Genomic DNA, 16642 nt, shown 5'->3' on the forward strand with positions numbered 1-16642 from the left:
TATTGATACTATAGCACATGAGTTGTACGTACAACACGTGAGTTGTCCATGCGGATTATAGCGCTTGGGCTGTAGGAGCCCCTTCGGAGTCTGTACATCCCCAGTGAGCGCAGGTACCTATTGAGTATGAGTACTGAGGGCTGAGAGCTGAGTGATTGAGTTGTTGTGATGAGTTGAGTGACTGTTGCCCTGAGAGGCTGTACTTGCTTTTCATTTGTTGTTGCACTTAGTTGCTATCTGTCATTGTTGTGAAATTTCTGAAAGATTTTATATCCGGATTACCTGAACTTGAACTGTATAAAACAGATTTGATTTAAACTGCCGGATTCGAAGCATGTCTATTCTTTGCTGGATTTATTAAAAATAAATTGTATTTGTATAGCTTGTCACTACCTTCTCAGTTCTTTATTTATTATTGTTACTTACTGAGTTGGTTGTACTCATACTACACCCTGCACTTCGTGTGCAGATTCAGGTGTTCTCGGACATAGAGGGTGTTGATTTCTTTTGCACAGTTGATTTTTTCGGAGATTCAGGGGTAGCTACCATCTTTCGCAGACCTTGCCTCCCCTTCCATATCTCCTTATTTACTGTATCTGGTCTCAGACTATTATGTACTATATTTTCCAGACTTGTATTCATATTATATTCTCATGTACTCAGTGACACCGAGTTTTGAGAGTATTTATATTTATACTTGTGAGATTTCTTCCGCTAAATTAAATCATTATGTTTTCAAATTTAAAAGATATGTGATTTATTGAGATTGTCGGCTTGCCTAGTATTGAGATAGGCTCCATCACGACGGGTGAGATTTTGGGTCGTGACAAATTAGTATCAGAGCTCTAGGTAACATAGGTCTCACAAGTCATAAGCAGGTTTAGTAGAGTCTTGTGGATCGGTACGGAGACATCTGTACTTATCTTCAAGAGGCTGTCGAACCCTTAGAAAAATTTTACTTTCTTGTATTCTATCGTACGGAATTGATTCAGCTTGAAACATAACTATTTAAATTCCTTCCACGTATTCGTGTGCGCATGTGAGTGCTCGGTATCAGTTGTGTATCATCGGCTTGTGATTCCAAGAACGAGGTTCGAGATGAGTATTCTGTGTTTTGATGATGGGCCAGTCTGGAGGACTTGAGGTCGGGGTTAGACCGCATCTTAGGCTCGGTAGTTTTGATTGTGAGAACTTGTACATTGGACTCATATGTCCGGTAATGTCCCTACGAGTAGAATTTGTGGCTCGATGAGCGGTGGAAATGACTATATGATGAGTATGATGTGAATGTGGCATGTGTCAGGTGGGTTGAATGAGATGGATAAAGTTTACTTGTGACTCAAGAGTCTGCTATTGGGTACTTGATACCTGTTTTGATGTGATGTACAGTCTTGAGCTGTGAGTGCGTTGAGGGATCTGTCATGTTTTTTAATTATGGAGCGAAGTAGATTTTCATGTCGTGTTGATGAGTTTAAACTCAGAAATATTAAGTGATTCAGTGGTAATTGTAGGTGCGAAAGGGTATAGCAAGATGTCAATTTGAGGCTAAGCAGGTGGGTTATCTCTTGCGGAGTAATCTACGTATGTGTGCTCCTTATAATGTTGAGTAATCCGGGGTTTCATACCCTTAGGACCAGATTTAAAATTGTTACTTACCTCAACCTGTGTAATTTTCTATTTCGCTATGCTTTTGCCTCGTGAATTGGCCTCCAAACACTTTAAATCTAGCACAAATAATTCGATTCAGTCAATAAAAAATATAGGAATTAATTCCATATCAAAATATAATTTTTTCATAAAAATCCAAAATTTCATCCAAAAATCATCCATGGGGCCTACATCTCGGAATCCGACAAAAATTATAAAATATGAATGCCCATCCAACCACGAGTCCAACCATATAAATTTCACCAAATTCCCACATCAACTCGACCCTCAAATCTTCAATTAAAGTCTTCAACAAGCCCAATTCACCCATACATATCCCTTTTATCCTTAATAGATTTCATCCTTAGCCTTTAAGCCCCAATCTAGGTTATATGATTCAATAATTAATCATTATTAAGCTATTAAGCACTAGAATCACCGACCATCCTAACAAGATTCAAAAATTCACTATTCATCTTCTTCTCCATTCAAGAACCCTAACTCACAATACCCATTTCAAGGATTAGCATAATTCTTCAACCAATTGGTACTTTTTACTTCACAATACATTCTAAATACTTAATCCATAGTTGTATTTAAGTGTAGGGTGGAGAATTTACCTCTTGTAGCTCAAACCCTAACTTGAACCCTTTTGAATGATTCTTGAAGATTAGAGAAATTTCTATGAATTTCAATCCATGTAGATGTTAATACTACCATTAACTAGTGTTAATCCATTATAAAAATATCATAAAACTCACCTTTGATGTGTATTTGGGTTGAGGATGCTCCACCTTCTCTCTAGAACCCAAAACTTAGCCAAAAATATTATCTTTTTCTCTCTCCCCGAACCTCCCCTGTTTTATTAAATAAATGAGCTGCGTAGGCTGGCTGCGTAGCCTATGCAGATTGGATACACAGCTTAACCCTCCCCTTCACTTCCATACTGATTGGTCCTACGCAATGGTGCGTAGGCTACGCAGACTCGCGTAGCTGTTCTGCTACTCTTTAGTAAAACGGTCATAACTTCTTGTAGAAATCTCTAAATGACGAACGGTTTGATGAGTTGGAAACTAGACTCAAAAGGCTTTGATTTAATAGGTTATAAACCATATAACTACTCATATCTGAAGAGTTATGATCCTTTGAAATTAGATCGTATGCAAACTCACTTGAAACTTTATCCAATCATATAATTTTCAACTTGACTTAGCCTTAGGGCTCTTCTTAGACCCTTAACAATTTTTAATATACCTCATACATATATTATCATGATAAATTGATATCATTCAAATTACCAATCTTGTTCATACCCGAATTGATATATTTAGTATCCGCCAATCTTCTTAATGGTCTTAAAATACTTAAAATTTTTTTCAGGTTGTTACAAATAATCCATTCTTGTGGACTAGTAGATTCTAAGAGAGCAGTGCTAGTACCTGCCACATTTGCTTGAGCAGAGGAAGTTGAAGTTGAGTTATTCAGAATGTGCATTATCTGATCATACTGGTCTTTAGTGAAAGGGAACACACTTCATTGAGTCTGTGGAAAGGAATCCGTGTAAGGTCTCTGTGCCTGTGTAGAGGAGGATCGTGCTAGAGCTTGAATGCCAGAATGACCCTGTGCCTGATTCACAGCTTGAGAAAATTCAACTCCTTGATTCATGATCTGTTGAGGCTTTTGATATGCACGCAAATGAGGCATTGAAGTTTGCCGAGAAGCCTGGTGTGAGACATGATTGGAGTACATAGGCATAGTGTATCCAGATTCGACTATTGCATTATAAGCACCAGCTCCCCCTTTATTTTTGAATTTATGATCTAATGGATAACTTATTATTTTGTAGCAGTTTTCTTTACTGTAACCTTTCATTTTGCAAAACTCAAATATTGTAATTCTTCCTAAATTTTGGATTGAAACTAGGTTTGGCACTATATAGTGCAGTTGAATCATAAGCATGGCATTTACAGTAGGTGAGGATCCTAAAATACCAGTAGAAGCAGCTATAACTCTTTATCTTTCATCACTCATAAGCATGGCATATGCTTGATTCACTGAAGGAAGTGGCTTCATCATAAGTATTTGACTACGAGCTTGAGAGTAAGAATCTTTCAAGCCCATTTGAAATTGATACACTTTTTGCTTTCGAAGATGCACAATAAACTCTTTAGTCTTGACACAATCACAGTCAAGAGTAGGTATAACAGAGTCAGATTCATCCCAAAAGTCCTTGACCTTTGAATAATAGACAGAAATAGAGGAAGTACCTTGACTTAGGGTGGCGATTTCTTTGTGCAAATTGTAGCAACGAGTATCATTCACTTTGTCAAACCTCTCTTGTAAATCCATCCACACCTTCTGTGCATTAGTGGCATAAGCAATACCATTGATTAGGATTGGTGCAACTGAGTTCATCATCTATGACAACACAATTGCATTGCATCGTTCCCATTGATACCAATACTTCTTACGAAATCGCTCTTTTGGCCATCTGCCATCAATAATACCCAGTTTATTACGGCCAAGTAATGCAATCCGCATGGATCGATACCATAAGGAGTAATTATCAGTGCCAGTTAGATGGAATGAAATCAAAGATATTCCACTTGTGTCACCCGGAGCTAGGTATAGTGGATGAGTGACTGCAACTGTAACTCCTTCCTCAAATTCATCATCAGAGGATGCATGTGATGCATTTTCAGCTGTGACTGTTGCATTTTTGTGATCCAAATCATCAATCGCCATTGTTGAATAATTTTGGGCCTCAAATGAGAAAAGTGAGGTCTCAATTGTTTGAGACTGCAGAGAAGGAAAAACAGAGTAGAGAAGAAAGTGATAGAGTAGGAGAGAAAGCAGAGACCGATTTGTGAGCTTCAACTCAGTGCTCGAGCTCTGATACCATGCTGAGATGGAGATTGAAAGAGAGAGATAAGCCCTAACTGACAAGGGAGAAGAGAGAGAGAGAAGAGAGGAGGAGCAACGAGATGAATGCAACAGTGAAAGAAATGAATGCTCTGCCTTTGCATTACCTGAACAACATGTACATATACACAACTCCACTAACTACTCTAACCACCTTTCTAACCAATCATATGCACTATTAACTGACTAACTTATGCACTAATTTGCTAACACATAAATAGACTAAACTACCCCTTACTTAAGTTACATCTTTTGTCTCAACAATTAGGATGAGGTAGTGAAAATTAGATCTCATTTTCATCCAAAAAGAAAGAACCCCAGATGTATACCAATAGTCTTGTTCCCAATGATTTTGAATAAACAAAGCTTCACAGCTCACAACCCCAACTACTGGATTTATATGCAAGTTTTACGGCTCACAGCCCCAAAATTTTCATTAAAGAAAAATAATATGAAAGAACACTACTATGCAAGTTTTATCAGATTCCTTTGTATAATCAATCTTCCAGCCCATTTGGCAAAGTATTTCGTGCTAAAAAAGTGCTGATAGGCTTAAAAATCTCTTGTATAAAATTTTGTTTCCTCTCATTAAAACAGATCCTTCCCTACTACAGTATGTTTCAGCTTCAAAATTCACAAGAGTTGCCTGAACTTCCTCCTCATTACCACATGGTCTCCCATCCCATCTCAGTCACACCCTTAATATGTCCATGAAATTATGCAAACCAAATCTTCACCAAAATAGCCATTAATGAAGCAAAATTACAGAATATTTTTTTACTTATTTAACTGATAAATACCAATGCAAGTGAAATTATTTGTTAAGAAATTCGAAATTTTACTAGATGACTAAACTCACAAAGTTTCTAGGTTATAAGAATGAGAGAAACTAACGAGAAGAGGGGATTTCACAGATCTTTGCACTGATGTCTGCCGTCATCATCCACCATTTGCTGTTATCTTCAACCATTGTTTGCTGCCGTCAGTCGATAGGTCAGTGGAAGAGAAAGTAGAGAGGAACAATATAGAGAGAGAGTGAGAGATCGCTGAAAGAAATTGGGGAAATAGGGATCTATTTTTTTAATTTGGGTTTCCGACTACCGCAGTCGCAAAGTGTCAAAAATATATTTTTTTGTTTAAATTTTATATTTCCGACCGATGCAGTCAGTTTATGAGGTCAACATATCTTTTTGACTTTTCACTTTGCGACTGAATTGGTCGCAAATGTGAAGGCGGGAAATTTCCGGGTTGTTTTTCCACTGCTTTAGTCGGAATAGCAGTCAATATTATTTTAGAAAAATAGGTAATAAAATTAAAATCATTTTCCGACTACTACAGTCACAAAACCATTATATATTCAGTCACAAATTTCGGTTAGAAATTAACATTTTTCTAGTAGTGAAAGTTACTTTAGAGGTAAACATGCCAAATTACAACACCAAGAAGCACAATCTAATAACTAAATTTTGCATTCATAACCTATTCGAAATAGAGCAGTAGATAATGACAATGAGAGGAACTCACTTGAGATGCTTCCCGGACCACCCAACATATCTTGATGAGCCTCTTATAGCCACTAATTTATTTTTATCTTTGTACCTCGCAAACCATCCATGTGCAATCCCGCGAAAAATCTTCATAAATGCATGTTTACAACTTCTATGAGGTTTGACTGACCGGTTTATATAGTGATATCTTATTAGTTTAATATTTTTTAAATAAAACTGCTTGGAACATTACAATGCCAATTTTCCTTCTACTTGTTTGAATTTGCAACTTTGAACATCACAGAGCGACCTCAAAAACTCCACAAATTCACTATCACATTCATATTCGCACACAACTAATATAGAAAACACATGAACACAAACCTTTTCTTCATAAGGAGGAACACTAAAATTGCAAATTTCTCTGCACATTCACACTTCAATCTACCTATTCGGTGATTTCATAACCATTTACTCATCAACTTCTTTCTCACCTATTTCCACGGTTGTTCAGTCAAATCTTTCGGCCGAACAACCTTATTTACTATAGCACTATCACGCCACTTTATAATTTAGCGATTCAACTCATCTTTCTTTTTTTCTGCATATAAAACATCAATCACTGATTTGAAATGAAGGCATCTTGTGTTATTTATTTTTCTCTACTTGTACACTATTGGTCTTTTTTGAGTTTGTGGGATATGAAGTCGAGTCTGAATTTAAAGGATGTTGCCTACTTAAACTTAGAGTGTCAGTCATTTGGGATTGTATGAAATACTTCCTTTTATCCTCACTTGCATTTAGATCAATTTTCTTAAGGATTGTTCTATTTCCAGCAGCGATCCAACTATTAAAATATAGAGAGGGTTTAGTGTTTGAAGCTTTTCTGAAAGAAAACTCAAACGTCATGTTTGAAATCATATTTCACAGATCTTCAGAGTAGTAAAACTTTTTTCCCCACACACACATATATATATATATATATATATCTCATTTTTTCCTCCAGTTAAGTATCCAAAAAAGTTCAAATATATTCTTTGAGGTAAAGTTTGATGAATGATTGAGCCAATTAAGATACAAGAAAGGAGGACACATAAAGTTTTAAGATCAAAATTACAAAACAAATAATATATTTCTTGCACACCAAACTGATTAGAGAAACAAAATCATTTGCTTCATTCATATATATAAGTTTAAATTTATGTGCATATTGAAATGGAAAGACTGATTCCATCATTCTCAAATTTCAAGGTATGGCATATGAAACTATAAATACCAGTTAATCATTACTTAAATGTATCCCTCTTGTCACACATGTACTAAACCTTATAAACCATCTATGCCACAAGTCAAAAATGAAAATGCTAAAAAACAACAAAAGTGTGCATAAGTTATATAGCGATTTAAAGAGTCACGGGCAGTCAATGGAATTACCATCATAGGAATGCTCCAAATGAATCTCTAACCAACAATATATGAGCATGTGTACTGAAAAAAGTCCCTGATTAGCCACTACTCAGTATAACTATCCTGAATCAAATGCCATTTTTCTTGGTCAAGGAGAATTCTTGAGGCCACAACTTGTGTTTATCAACTTTCTGATTCAGGTGAGGATGAAATCAACAAATATATGATTACTGAATAGTAAAAAATTCACTGAGTATTTTATACACAGCAGATAACACACAAAATCGGATGAAGAACCTCATTCAATAAGAGAACACTGAGCACTTTGTGAAGTGATGTTTGAGAAGGAACACTTTTGATTCTCTGCTTAACACCTTCCTTCATTCTTCTTGTATCCTTTTGTCTGTTGTACCAATCAATCATTAAAAAGTCTCGTATCATCATTCAACTCAATTGTTTTGGCGAAAGTCAAAATCGAGTACCAGATTTCGTCTACCAAATTGATTTGGCTATACTAAAATTCAATTCAAGTTTCAAATAGAAGATAAATAAAAATGAAAAAAGGAGAACAAAGAACCTGTTTTCTATGTGACAAACATCAGATTTCATGCCCACAACCACCAATTGGGTCGTCTTCTTTCGCAATCTTGTCATGATCTGAAATTTTCACCTTCGGAACCGTGATGATGCCTAACATTTCACTTGCTAGGCAAGCCAACGTTAAAGAACCGTTAAACCAATTATTATTCAATTTCAATCAATGAAGTCAATTAAGCCAAAATGAAATAAAACGAGTGCGGAATAATATAAATGCCCATAATATTTACTACAATCCGGATTTGGAGTCACAATTCACGAACTTCTAGGATTTTCTACAAACAAAGTCTGAAAGAAATACAACTGTTTTGAACGAAAAGAAATAGTAAAAATAGGGAAAGATGGAAGGGGACTTCAAGGTCTGCGGACGCCAACAGATCTACCTTGAGTCTCCAATGAACCAGTCCGAGCTGCTACGCCTCTCGATCAGCTGGGACCAATGCCAAAATCTGCACAAGAAGTGTAGAGTGTAGTATGAGTATAACCGACCCCATGTACTATGTAAGTGCCGAGCCTAACCTCGACGAAGTAGTGACGAGGCTAAGGCGGATCACTCACACTACAACCTGTACGCAATATATAATAAGGACAGAAAAGGAAATACAGAACGAAATAAGGCAGTCAATTTGAAAATAATAACTATAACTTTAGGAAATAGGCCAGTGACGTTCAAAATTACCAATCCTTAAAGTTCAAAAGAAAATACCGTAAACTAACACAGCGCAAGGAAATATAAATACATAGGTTATTGCGGCGCGCAACCCGATCCCACTGTACATCACATAATTCTCTCTTATTTCCTTGTAACAACATTAACAACAATAAATTATATATATGTGTGTTGCTGCGCGCAACCCGATCCTACCATATCATAATATTGGTATCATATTTCACCCTTATTTCACCCAACAATCCACCCTTATTCCACCTGTTGCGGCGTGCAACCCGATCCCACCGTACATTATAGATTCACCCTTATTCCACCATGTCAATCTATCCTTATTTTACCTGTTGCGGCGTGCAACCCGATCCCACCATATCAATACCAAATACTCAATGTGTACAGTAAAATTAACAATTCAAATCACAAAAAGCTTTTACGATCAATAAATACCAAACTGAACCAAATAGAAAACCTTGTACAACATGACAATCTACATAAGTAATACTACACAGTGAGACCAGTCCAGAAATTTATAACTAGAAGGTGCAAATAAACTAACTTATGCAAATAGTAAGAGATCATGAAACTATGAAAAAAGCTAAGATCATTAACAGGAGAAGACATTGATTAACAAGTAGCAGTTAAGCATGGAAATATATTAGAGCATATAACAATTAAGACATGGAAAGAGATAATTAAGGAAAAGTGGGAAAACAGATAATTCGGCGGCACATAAGCACTCGTCACCTCGCATATACACCGCTCACAGAAAATTCACATAGTACATAGTCTGCGGGTTCTTAATTCCCTCAAGTCAAGGTTAACCACGACACTTATCTCGCTTTGTAACCAAATTCAAGATTGCAATAAACCTTTGCCTCGTAAATTCGCATCCGAAAGCTTCAAATCTAGTCACAAATAATTTAATATACTCAATACGAATTGTAGGAATTAATTCAATATGAATTTACTAATTTTTCGGATTAAAATCCAAAATTTTCTTTAAAAATAATCTAAAGTGGGACCCACGTCTCGAATTCCGAAAAAACTCACGAAATTCGAACACCCGTTCCGATACGAGTTCAACCATGCAAAAATTATCGAATTCCGACATCGGATTGCCTTTCAAATCCTCAATTAAAGTCTTTAAAGATTTCTACCATTTTCAACCTAATCTTTACCCATTTGAACTCAAAAATCTTTTCACAAACTTTATTGGTACAAGCATGTATAACTAATACTCTCACATCCAAGAATCATCTTACTAATTACCCATTTCTAGTTGGATTTCGAACTGAAGAATTGGGGAAAGAAATTCTTACCTCTTTGAAGCCTTAACAACCCTTTGATGCGAATTCAAGGTTTGATTCATGGAAGAGTAGTGAAATCTTTAGTTCTTCCCTTTTCTCTCTCTCTAGAATTGCTCTCCTTTCTCTCTAAAACACCAGAAATTGCCCAAAAAATGAACCCCAATCGAGTTCAATAAAATGGGGTTCGGGTCATAAAAATCCATTTTTATACAGCCGCGGCGCGTGGGGCGCCGTAGGGCGACTGTGCAAAAAGTTTATGGAAATGAAATTTCGGAGCGTTCTGGAATTTCTCATAGGCGCGGCGCGCCGGGCGCTGCGGTAGTACAAATTCTGCTAGCGTTTGGTAATTTGGTCATAACTTCTTGTAGGAGTATCCAATGACGAACGGTTTGAAGCGTTAGAAACTAGACTCGAAAATCTTTCATTTGATAGGTTATCCATCACATAACTCCTTATATATATGTAGATATTCTCGTCCAAAGTTTGGTCTTGTGCGTACTCATTTGGAACTTTAGTCTATTATGAAATCTTTCAACTTGGTTTACACTTAGGACTTTTCTTAGACCTCATATCACTTATAATATGCCTCGTACACTTACTATCATATCCAATAGGTATCCATCATGTTAATAGTCCTCGGATGAGAAGTAGAGTCCGTCTCCAAACACATAACATAACTTATCTCTTCTTTCGCACATTTTAATTTCCCGAATTTTACTTACTCCCAAAATTTCAAAACATTTCGCCAGAGTTTCCTTTGTAACTGGGACTATCCACCTGCCAGAGAATTCCAGAAACCAATCCTAACAACACATACATAATCCAATCAACGTAACATAACATGAAAACAATACTAATAGTGGCCTCATAAGCAATATATTTCTAGAAAAGGAACGACATTAACATCAACTATTCAGGTGATACGTAACTCATAGCAGGTAAGCTCCCAACATTTTCATAAAATACATAAATAAATGTTTAAATTAAAGATGATATTTTTGGTTCATCACAAATCTGTCATCGGAATCGGTGGTTCTTCGATCTGGTCCTTATTTGTACAGATCTCCTGCCATTCATATTAATGAAAATAGTAGAACAACCTATGGTTCGTCGATCTAGTCATCATTTGATGAAATTAGATGTGTTTAAAACTTCTCCCAAAAAGAAAACACTGATCTCTGCAACAGTTTTCGCTATGTTAATTTGTTACCCTTTTTGTAGGCTTGATTTTGCAATTTCGTGGGATCGTGGGGTTTCTTATCTTTTAATTTAATTTAATTAAATAATATAGAATTCACTATAGATTTTTAACAAAGAAATAGGGGGAAAAAGAAAAACACCCTCGTTTATTATTTTTTGAATTGTAACTGTTTTTTCTTCTTTCCCCCCATTTCTTTGTAATTAATATTTCTTAATTTTGAGAGGTTTAATTGTAACTTTTATGCAGCAGTTTTATAATTACATGGGATGATGGGAGGTTTTGTCATCTTTTAATTTATTTATTTAAATAATATAGAATTCAACTACAGGTTTTTAACAAAGAAGTGGGTGGGGACACTCGTTTATTCTTTTTGAATTGTATCAGGTGTTTTTTTCTTGCTTTTTTCCCTATTTCTTTGTAAATATTTTCTTTATTTAAAATTAATTCTATTTTAAATTATTTTTTAACCTCCAAGTTAGTTGGAAGTTTGTCCTAAAAGTGGACACATGTTCAATTATTGTTTTGACACTTGGCATAATATTATGGATTTATTTCTCCTATTCTACATAGATAGATGAGTTGTTTATTTTCTTTTTTCCCTCCATTTCTTTGTAAATATTTCATTATTTAAAATTATTTTTTAACCTCCAAGTTCGTTGGAGGTTTGTCCAAAAAGTGAACACATGTTCAATTATTGTTTTGACACTTGGCATAATAATATGAATTTGCTTCTCCTATTATATATAGATAGATAGATTCCCACTAGTGGTGGTGAAATGGATACAAGGAAACACTTATGCATATATATTATCCACTAAAAATGGGTTGGATAATAAATTTTTTAAAAACGGGTCAAATATGAATAAAAATCATATTATCTACTTAGAAAATGGATATATAACTAATGAATAACTAATGAGTTTAATATTTACATTTAAAGTCTTAAATTAAGAGTTCCTCAAGTTTTAGAGAGTAGGAATTTTTCAAAAGTGATCATATTCAAGAAAAATATCATACCCAGTAAAATTTCAATAGTGGGCTCTGGTAGAGTAGAGTGTACGCAGACCTTACATCTACCCCGAAAAGGGTAGAGAGACTGTTTCCGGGAGACTCTCGGCTCAACAGAAGAGATAATAATATCAGAAAAGAAACAAAAGAAAAGTCCTGTAACAACAAAAGATGCCTGAAAGATAATAATAACAACGAATAAGTGAAAGTATAATAACATAAAACTATGCAAAATAATAATATGGACACAACATAGACCGCCAACAAACCTAAACAAAACTCTATCAGACTACCTGGTACAAAGAGGGAAGAACTCTCGACTACCCCCTAACCTACCACCCTAATGCTCGACCTCCATATGTTCCTATCAAGAACCATATCCTCGGAAATCTGAAGCCGCGCCATGTCCTGCCTGAATACCTCGCCCCAATACTTCTTAGGCCGCCCTCTGCCTCTTCTCGTACCTGCCAAAGCCAACCGTTCACACCTCCTAACCGGGGCATCTATGGTTCTCCTCCGCACTTGCCTGAACCACCTAAGCCTCGCTTCCCGCATCTTGTCATCCACGGGGGCAACGCCCATCCTCTATCGAATATCTTCATTTCTTATATTATCTAGTTTAGTATGCCCACACATCCATCTCAACATCCTTATTTCGGCAACGTTCATCTTCTGGATATGTGAATTCTTCACTAGCCAACACTCAACCCCATACAACATAGCCGGTCTAACCACTGCTCTGTAAAACTTACCTTTGAGTTTTGGTGATACCTTCTTATCACACAAGACTCCAGACGCTAACCGCCAATTCATCCACTTCACCCCAATACGATGCGTGATATCCTCGTCGATCTCCCCATCTCTCTGGATGATTTACCTTAGGTACTTAAAACTTTCTCTTATGGGGATGACTTGTGAGTCGAGCCTCACTACCATGTCCGCTTCCCCCGATTAATATGGATATCCATATTATCCGCCGATTAACTCATTTTTTATCCGTATTAAATATAGATCGGGTCGGATAATTTATCTATTTTGCATTACCCATTTTTGACCTGCCCATATCCAACCCGACCCGTATGTTTGTAACTCCTAATTACCACAGGTGGGCCGAGGTTTGGAAGGGAAATTGTATACGCAGACCTTACTCCTACCTAGTGAAGGTAGAGAGGCCATTTTCAACAGTCACCCGCCTCAGAAAAGGTGAGAAGAAGAAGAAAAAAAAGAGAGAGAAAAGAACAAGTAGTACTCCCAAATAGTAACAATTGAAAAACACGATAACTGAAACGAACTAAACAACGTGATCCAATATAGATCTGAGAAGTTGCACAAATAGTACAAGTGGCAAATTTGATCCTTTTATATTGGGTAAATTATATCTTTTGATTTACTATTTTTCAGTAATGAGCTTGATCCATGAGGTATCATAAGGTGATGATTAAGGGTTTGGAGCAAGTTGTGAATATGGTTCAAATTGCTTCAACTATCATCATCCTCGAATCGAATTATCGCCAGTTACGTTATTTATGCAATCGCCAGATGTCCTTTTCTCCACATTTGCACGAACAATACCATAACCAAGTTTTGCTTGCATTACTCGGCGGCGAAATCAAAATTTTTGCTAAGTATAAGATTTAATTTACGTATATAAAAGTAACTTTTGACCTATATACTAAATATAATTTTTTATGTACACAATATATTCTCCAACGATACGTAGCTATGCCTACAGCCATGAATGATTTTCAGAATCCATGATTGCAGGTTGATCACGCCCAACTATGCCTTATAGAAAGAATTAAGTGGTCGTTGCAAATATAATCCGGTTTACAAGTCCAGAGTCGAATCCCACATAGAACTAAGGCTTAGTTACAGTTGTTCAAGAATTTATCCTACAAATGTTCTATCAAAACTCTAGATAACAAATTAGCTATTCATAATAGTATACAAAACTACAATACTATAATTCATAACGAATAATGCAAATAGGAAGAAGGAATTGAAAAACACATAGAAGAAATCACTGCCTTGCTCCTGGTGTGTTCTTGCCTCCTTAGGTCGAAATCCCATCTCCAAAAATGCCCCTTTGGTTGAATCTGCCCTAAAAACAATCCTTTTTGGTTGTATCCACCCTGAAAACGGCCCTCCCTTCTTTAGACATGTTTAGGGAGTATTTATAGGCTAGGGTTGAGTCCAAATCTGGGTCGGAGTCTTTTAACCGGCGACTTTTAATTACCTGGCTATAGATCTCGCGAAGCCTGGTCTATAGCGCGGACAACCTGGCTATAGACCTCGCGAAGCCTGGTCTATAGCGCGGTCAAGCTGGCTATAGACCTCGTGAAGCCTGGTCTGTAGCGCGGTCAACCTGGCAATAGACCTCGCGAAGCCTGGTCTGTAGCACGGTCAAGCTGGCTATAGACCTCGCGAAGCCTGATCTATAGCACAGTCAAGCTGGCTAGAGACCTCGCGAAGCCAGGTCTATAGCGCGGTCAACCTGGCTATAGACCTCGCGAAGCCTGGTCTATAGCACGGTCAACCTGGCTATAGACCTCGCGAAGCCTGGTCTATATCGTGGTCAACCTGGCTATAGACCTCGCGAAGCCTGGTTTGTAGCATGGTTTGGGAACTTGTCATTTTTGTGCTCTTTTCTTGCATTTTCGTCCTCTTTTTGTGCAACCTTCACTCATCTTTGTCTTTCGATGATCCTACACATAAAACAACATAATTTAGCTCAAATATCGCACAATTAACCACTAAACTAACAACATGTAAGCCGAGTAATGTACTAAAAATATAGCATTTTTGCCTAACATCACCACCCCACACTTAAACATTTGTCACGACCCAAACTGGAGGGCCATGACTGGCACCCGGGCCATACTTACCGAGCACCAACATACATTTTATCTAACCTTCCTTATTATCTATAAGGGTCGAGAAGACTAATATAAATGGTAGACATGAATCCTAAACAATCAACAATGACAGATAATGACATGAACACATATAACATGGCCGACAAGTCTTTCATGAAGCTATATACAACAAAAACCAGCTGACAAGGCTACCTAAAACTATACATGAGACGACACATGTCTATGAGCCTCTAAAGGAACATAAGTGCTGCAACATTGTCGGAACAAGGCCCCGACATACCCATAATATCTATAACAAAAATGCATACCATGACCATAACAATTCCGAAGAAGGGATCTCGCCAATAACCGCTGAACTGGGCAACCTACTGTGGTGGGGGAGCTGCGTCTACCTGTTTATCAGGACCTGTAGCACGACATGCAACATCCAAAGATAATGGGGATGTCAGTACGAATAAAGTACTGAGTATGTAAGGCATGAAAGCATAAATAAGAACAGTAATGTAAACAGGGATATAAAATATATAACCTGTAACATCTGAGTGCCTCTGAGAGCTACTGACATGAAATGCATGGTAGATAAATACATATACATATACATAAACTTTCAAAATATATGCCTCTGTGCGTATCATCATCATCATCATCATACCGTACCCGACCATAATAGGCTCGGTAAAACGTACCCGTCCATCATAAGGCTCAGTAGAATCGTACCCAGCCACGTGGAGCTCGATAAAACCCAACTGATCAGTGGTTGCACAATAGGTGCTATACCCGACCAACTATAGTGCAACTCGGTAGGGTAAAATAGGTACATATATATAATGCATACTAAAATCATTAGAATCACATTCTGAACCTTTTGGAGTGACATAAAGTCGGTAACCTTGGTACACGTTATTAGGACTAATTCTTCATCAAGAATCTTATAAGAATCAGGAAGTACCAACAACAATGATAATATAAGAATAAGAGAAGTAACATCAACATCAATCATTCCATAAGAAGGGAACCAATGTAAGTAATGCTAGCTTCTAAGAGTGGAATATCTTTGGATGCTAGTTTATTATATTATTTACAATCAGAGTTGTATAAAAGAAGGAAAGGGATAGCCTCACATACCTTGTATATACTGCCTAACCTCAAGCTGTGCAAAGGTCACTGCTCCTTTGTCTATATACCCTTCTAGTAATCACAAAATCTCCTATCGGAGTAGATACCGCAAGTGGTTTACTTATCAATTCAGGTTCAATTCCAAACTTATTAGCCACAAAGGGTGTAACATATGATAATGTAGATCCTGGATCAATCAGCGCATATACATCATAAGAAAACACAGACAATATATCTATAACAACATCTGGAGACGACTCGAGATCCTGTCGACCTACTAGAAGCATAGGTTTGATTTTGAGTACCACTCGAACTCGGCACTGCACCTCTACCTCTACCATGAACTGTTGACTGCTGAAAACCTCGTGTTGAAGGTTCAACTGATGAAGAAGAACCAGACATAGATC

The 16642-nt window shown here is 36.9% G+C and overlaps 1 protein-coding gene across 1 annotated transcript; it reads right to left on the minus strand.

Annotated features, from left to right (window-relative positions):
• Positions 1-3660: 3660 nt before the first annotated feature.
• Positions 3661-4065, minus strand: LOC142164117 (uncharacterized). The gene has a single exon (XM_075221298.1). The coding sequence runs from the start codon at positions 4063-4065 to the stop codon at positions 3661-3663; it is 405 nt and encodes a 134-aa protein (XP_075077399.1).
• Positions 4066-16642: the final 12577 nt, after the last annotated feature.

This window comes from Nicotiana tabacum, chromosome 9 (genome assembly GCF_000715075.1).
Source record: "Nicotiana tabacum cultivar K326 chromosome 9, ASM71507v2, whole genome shotgun sequence".
In the NCBI taxonomy this organism is placed as follows: Eukaryota; Viridiplantae; Streptophyta; class Magnoliopsida; order Solanales; family Solanaceae; genus Nicotiana; species Nicotiana tabacum.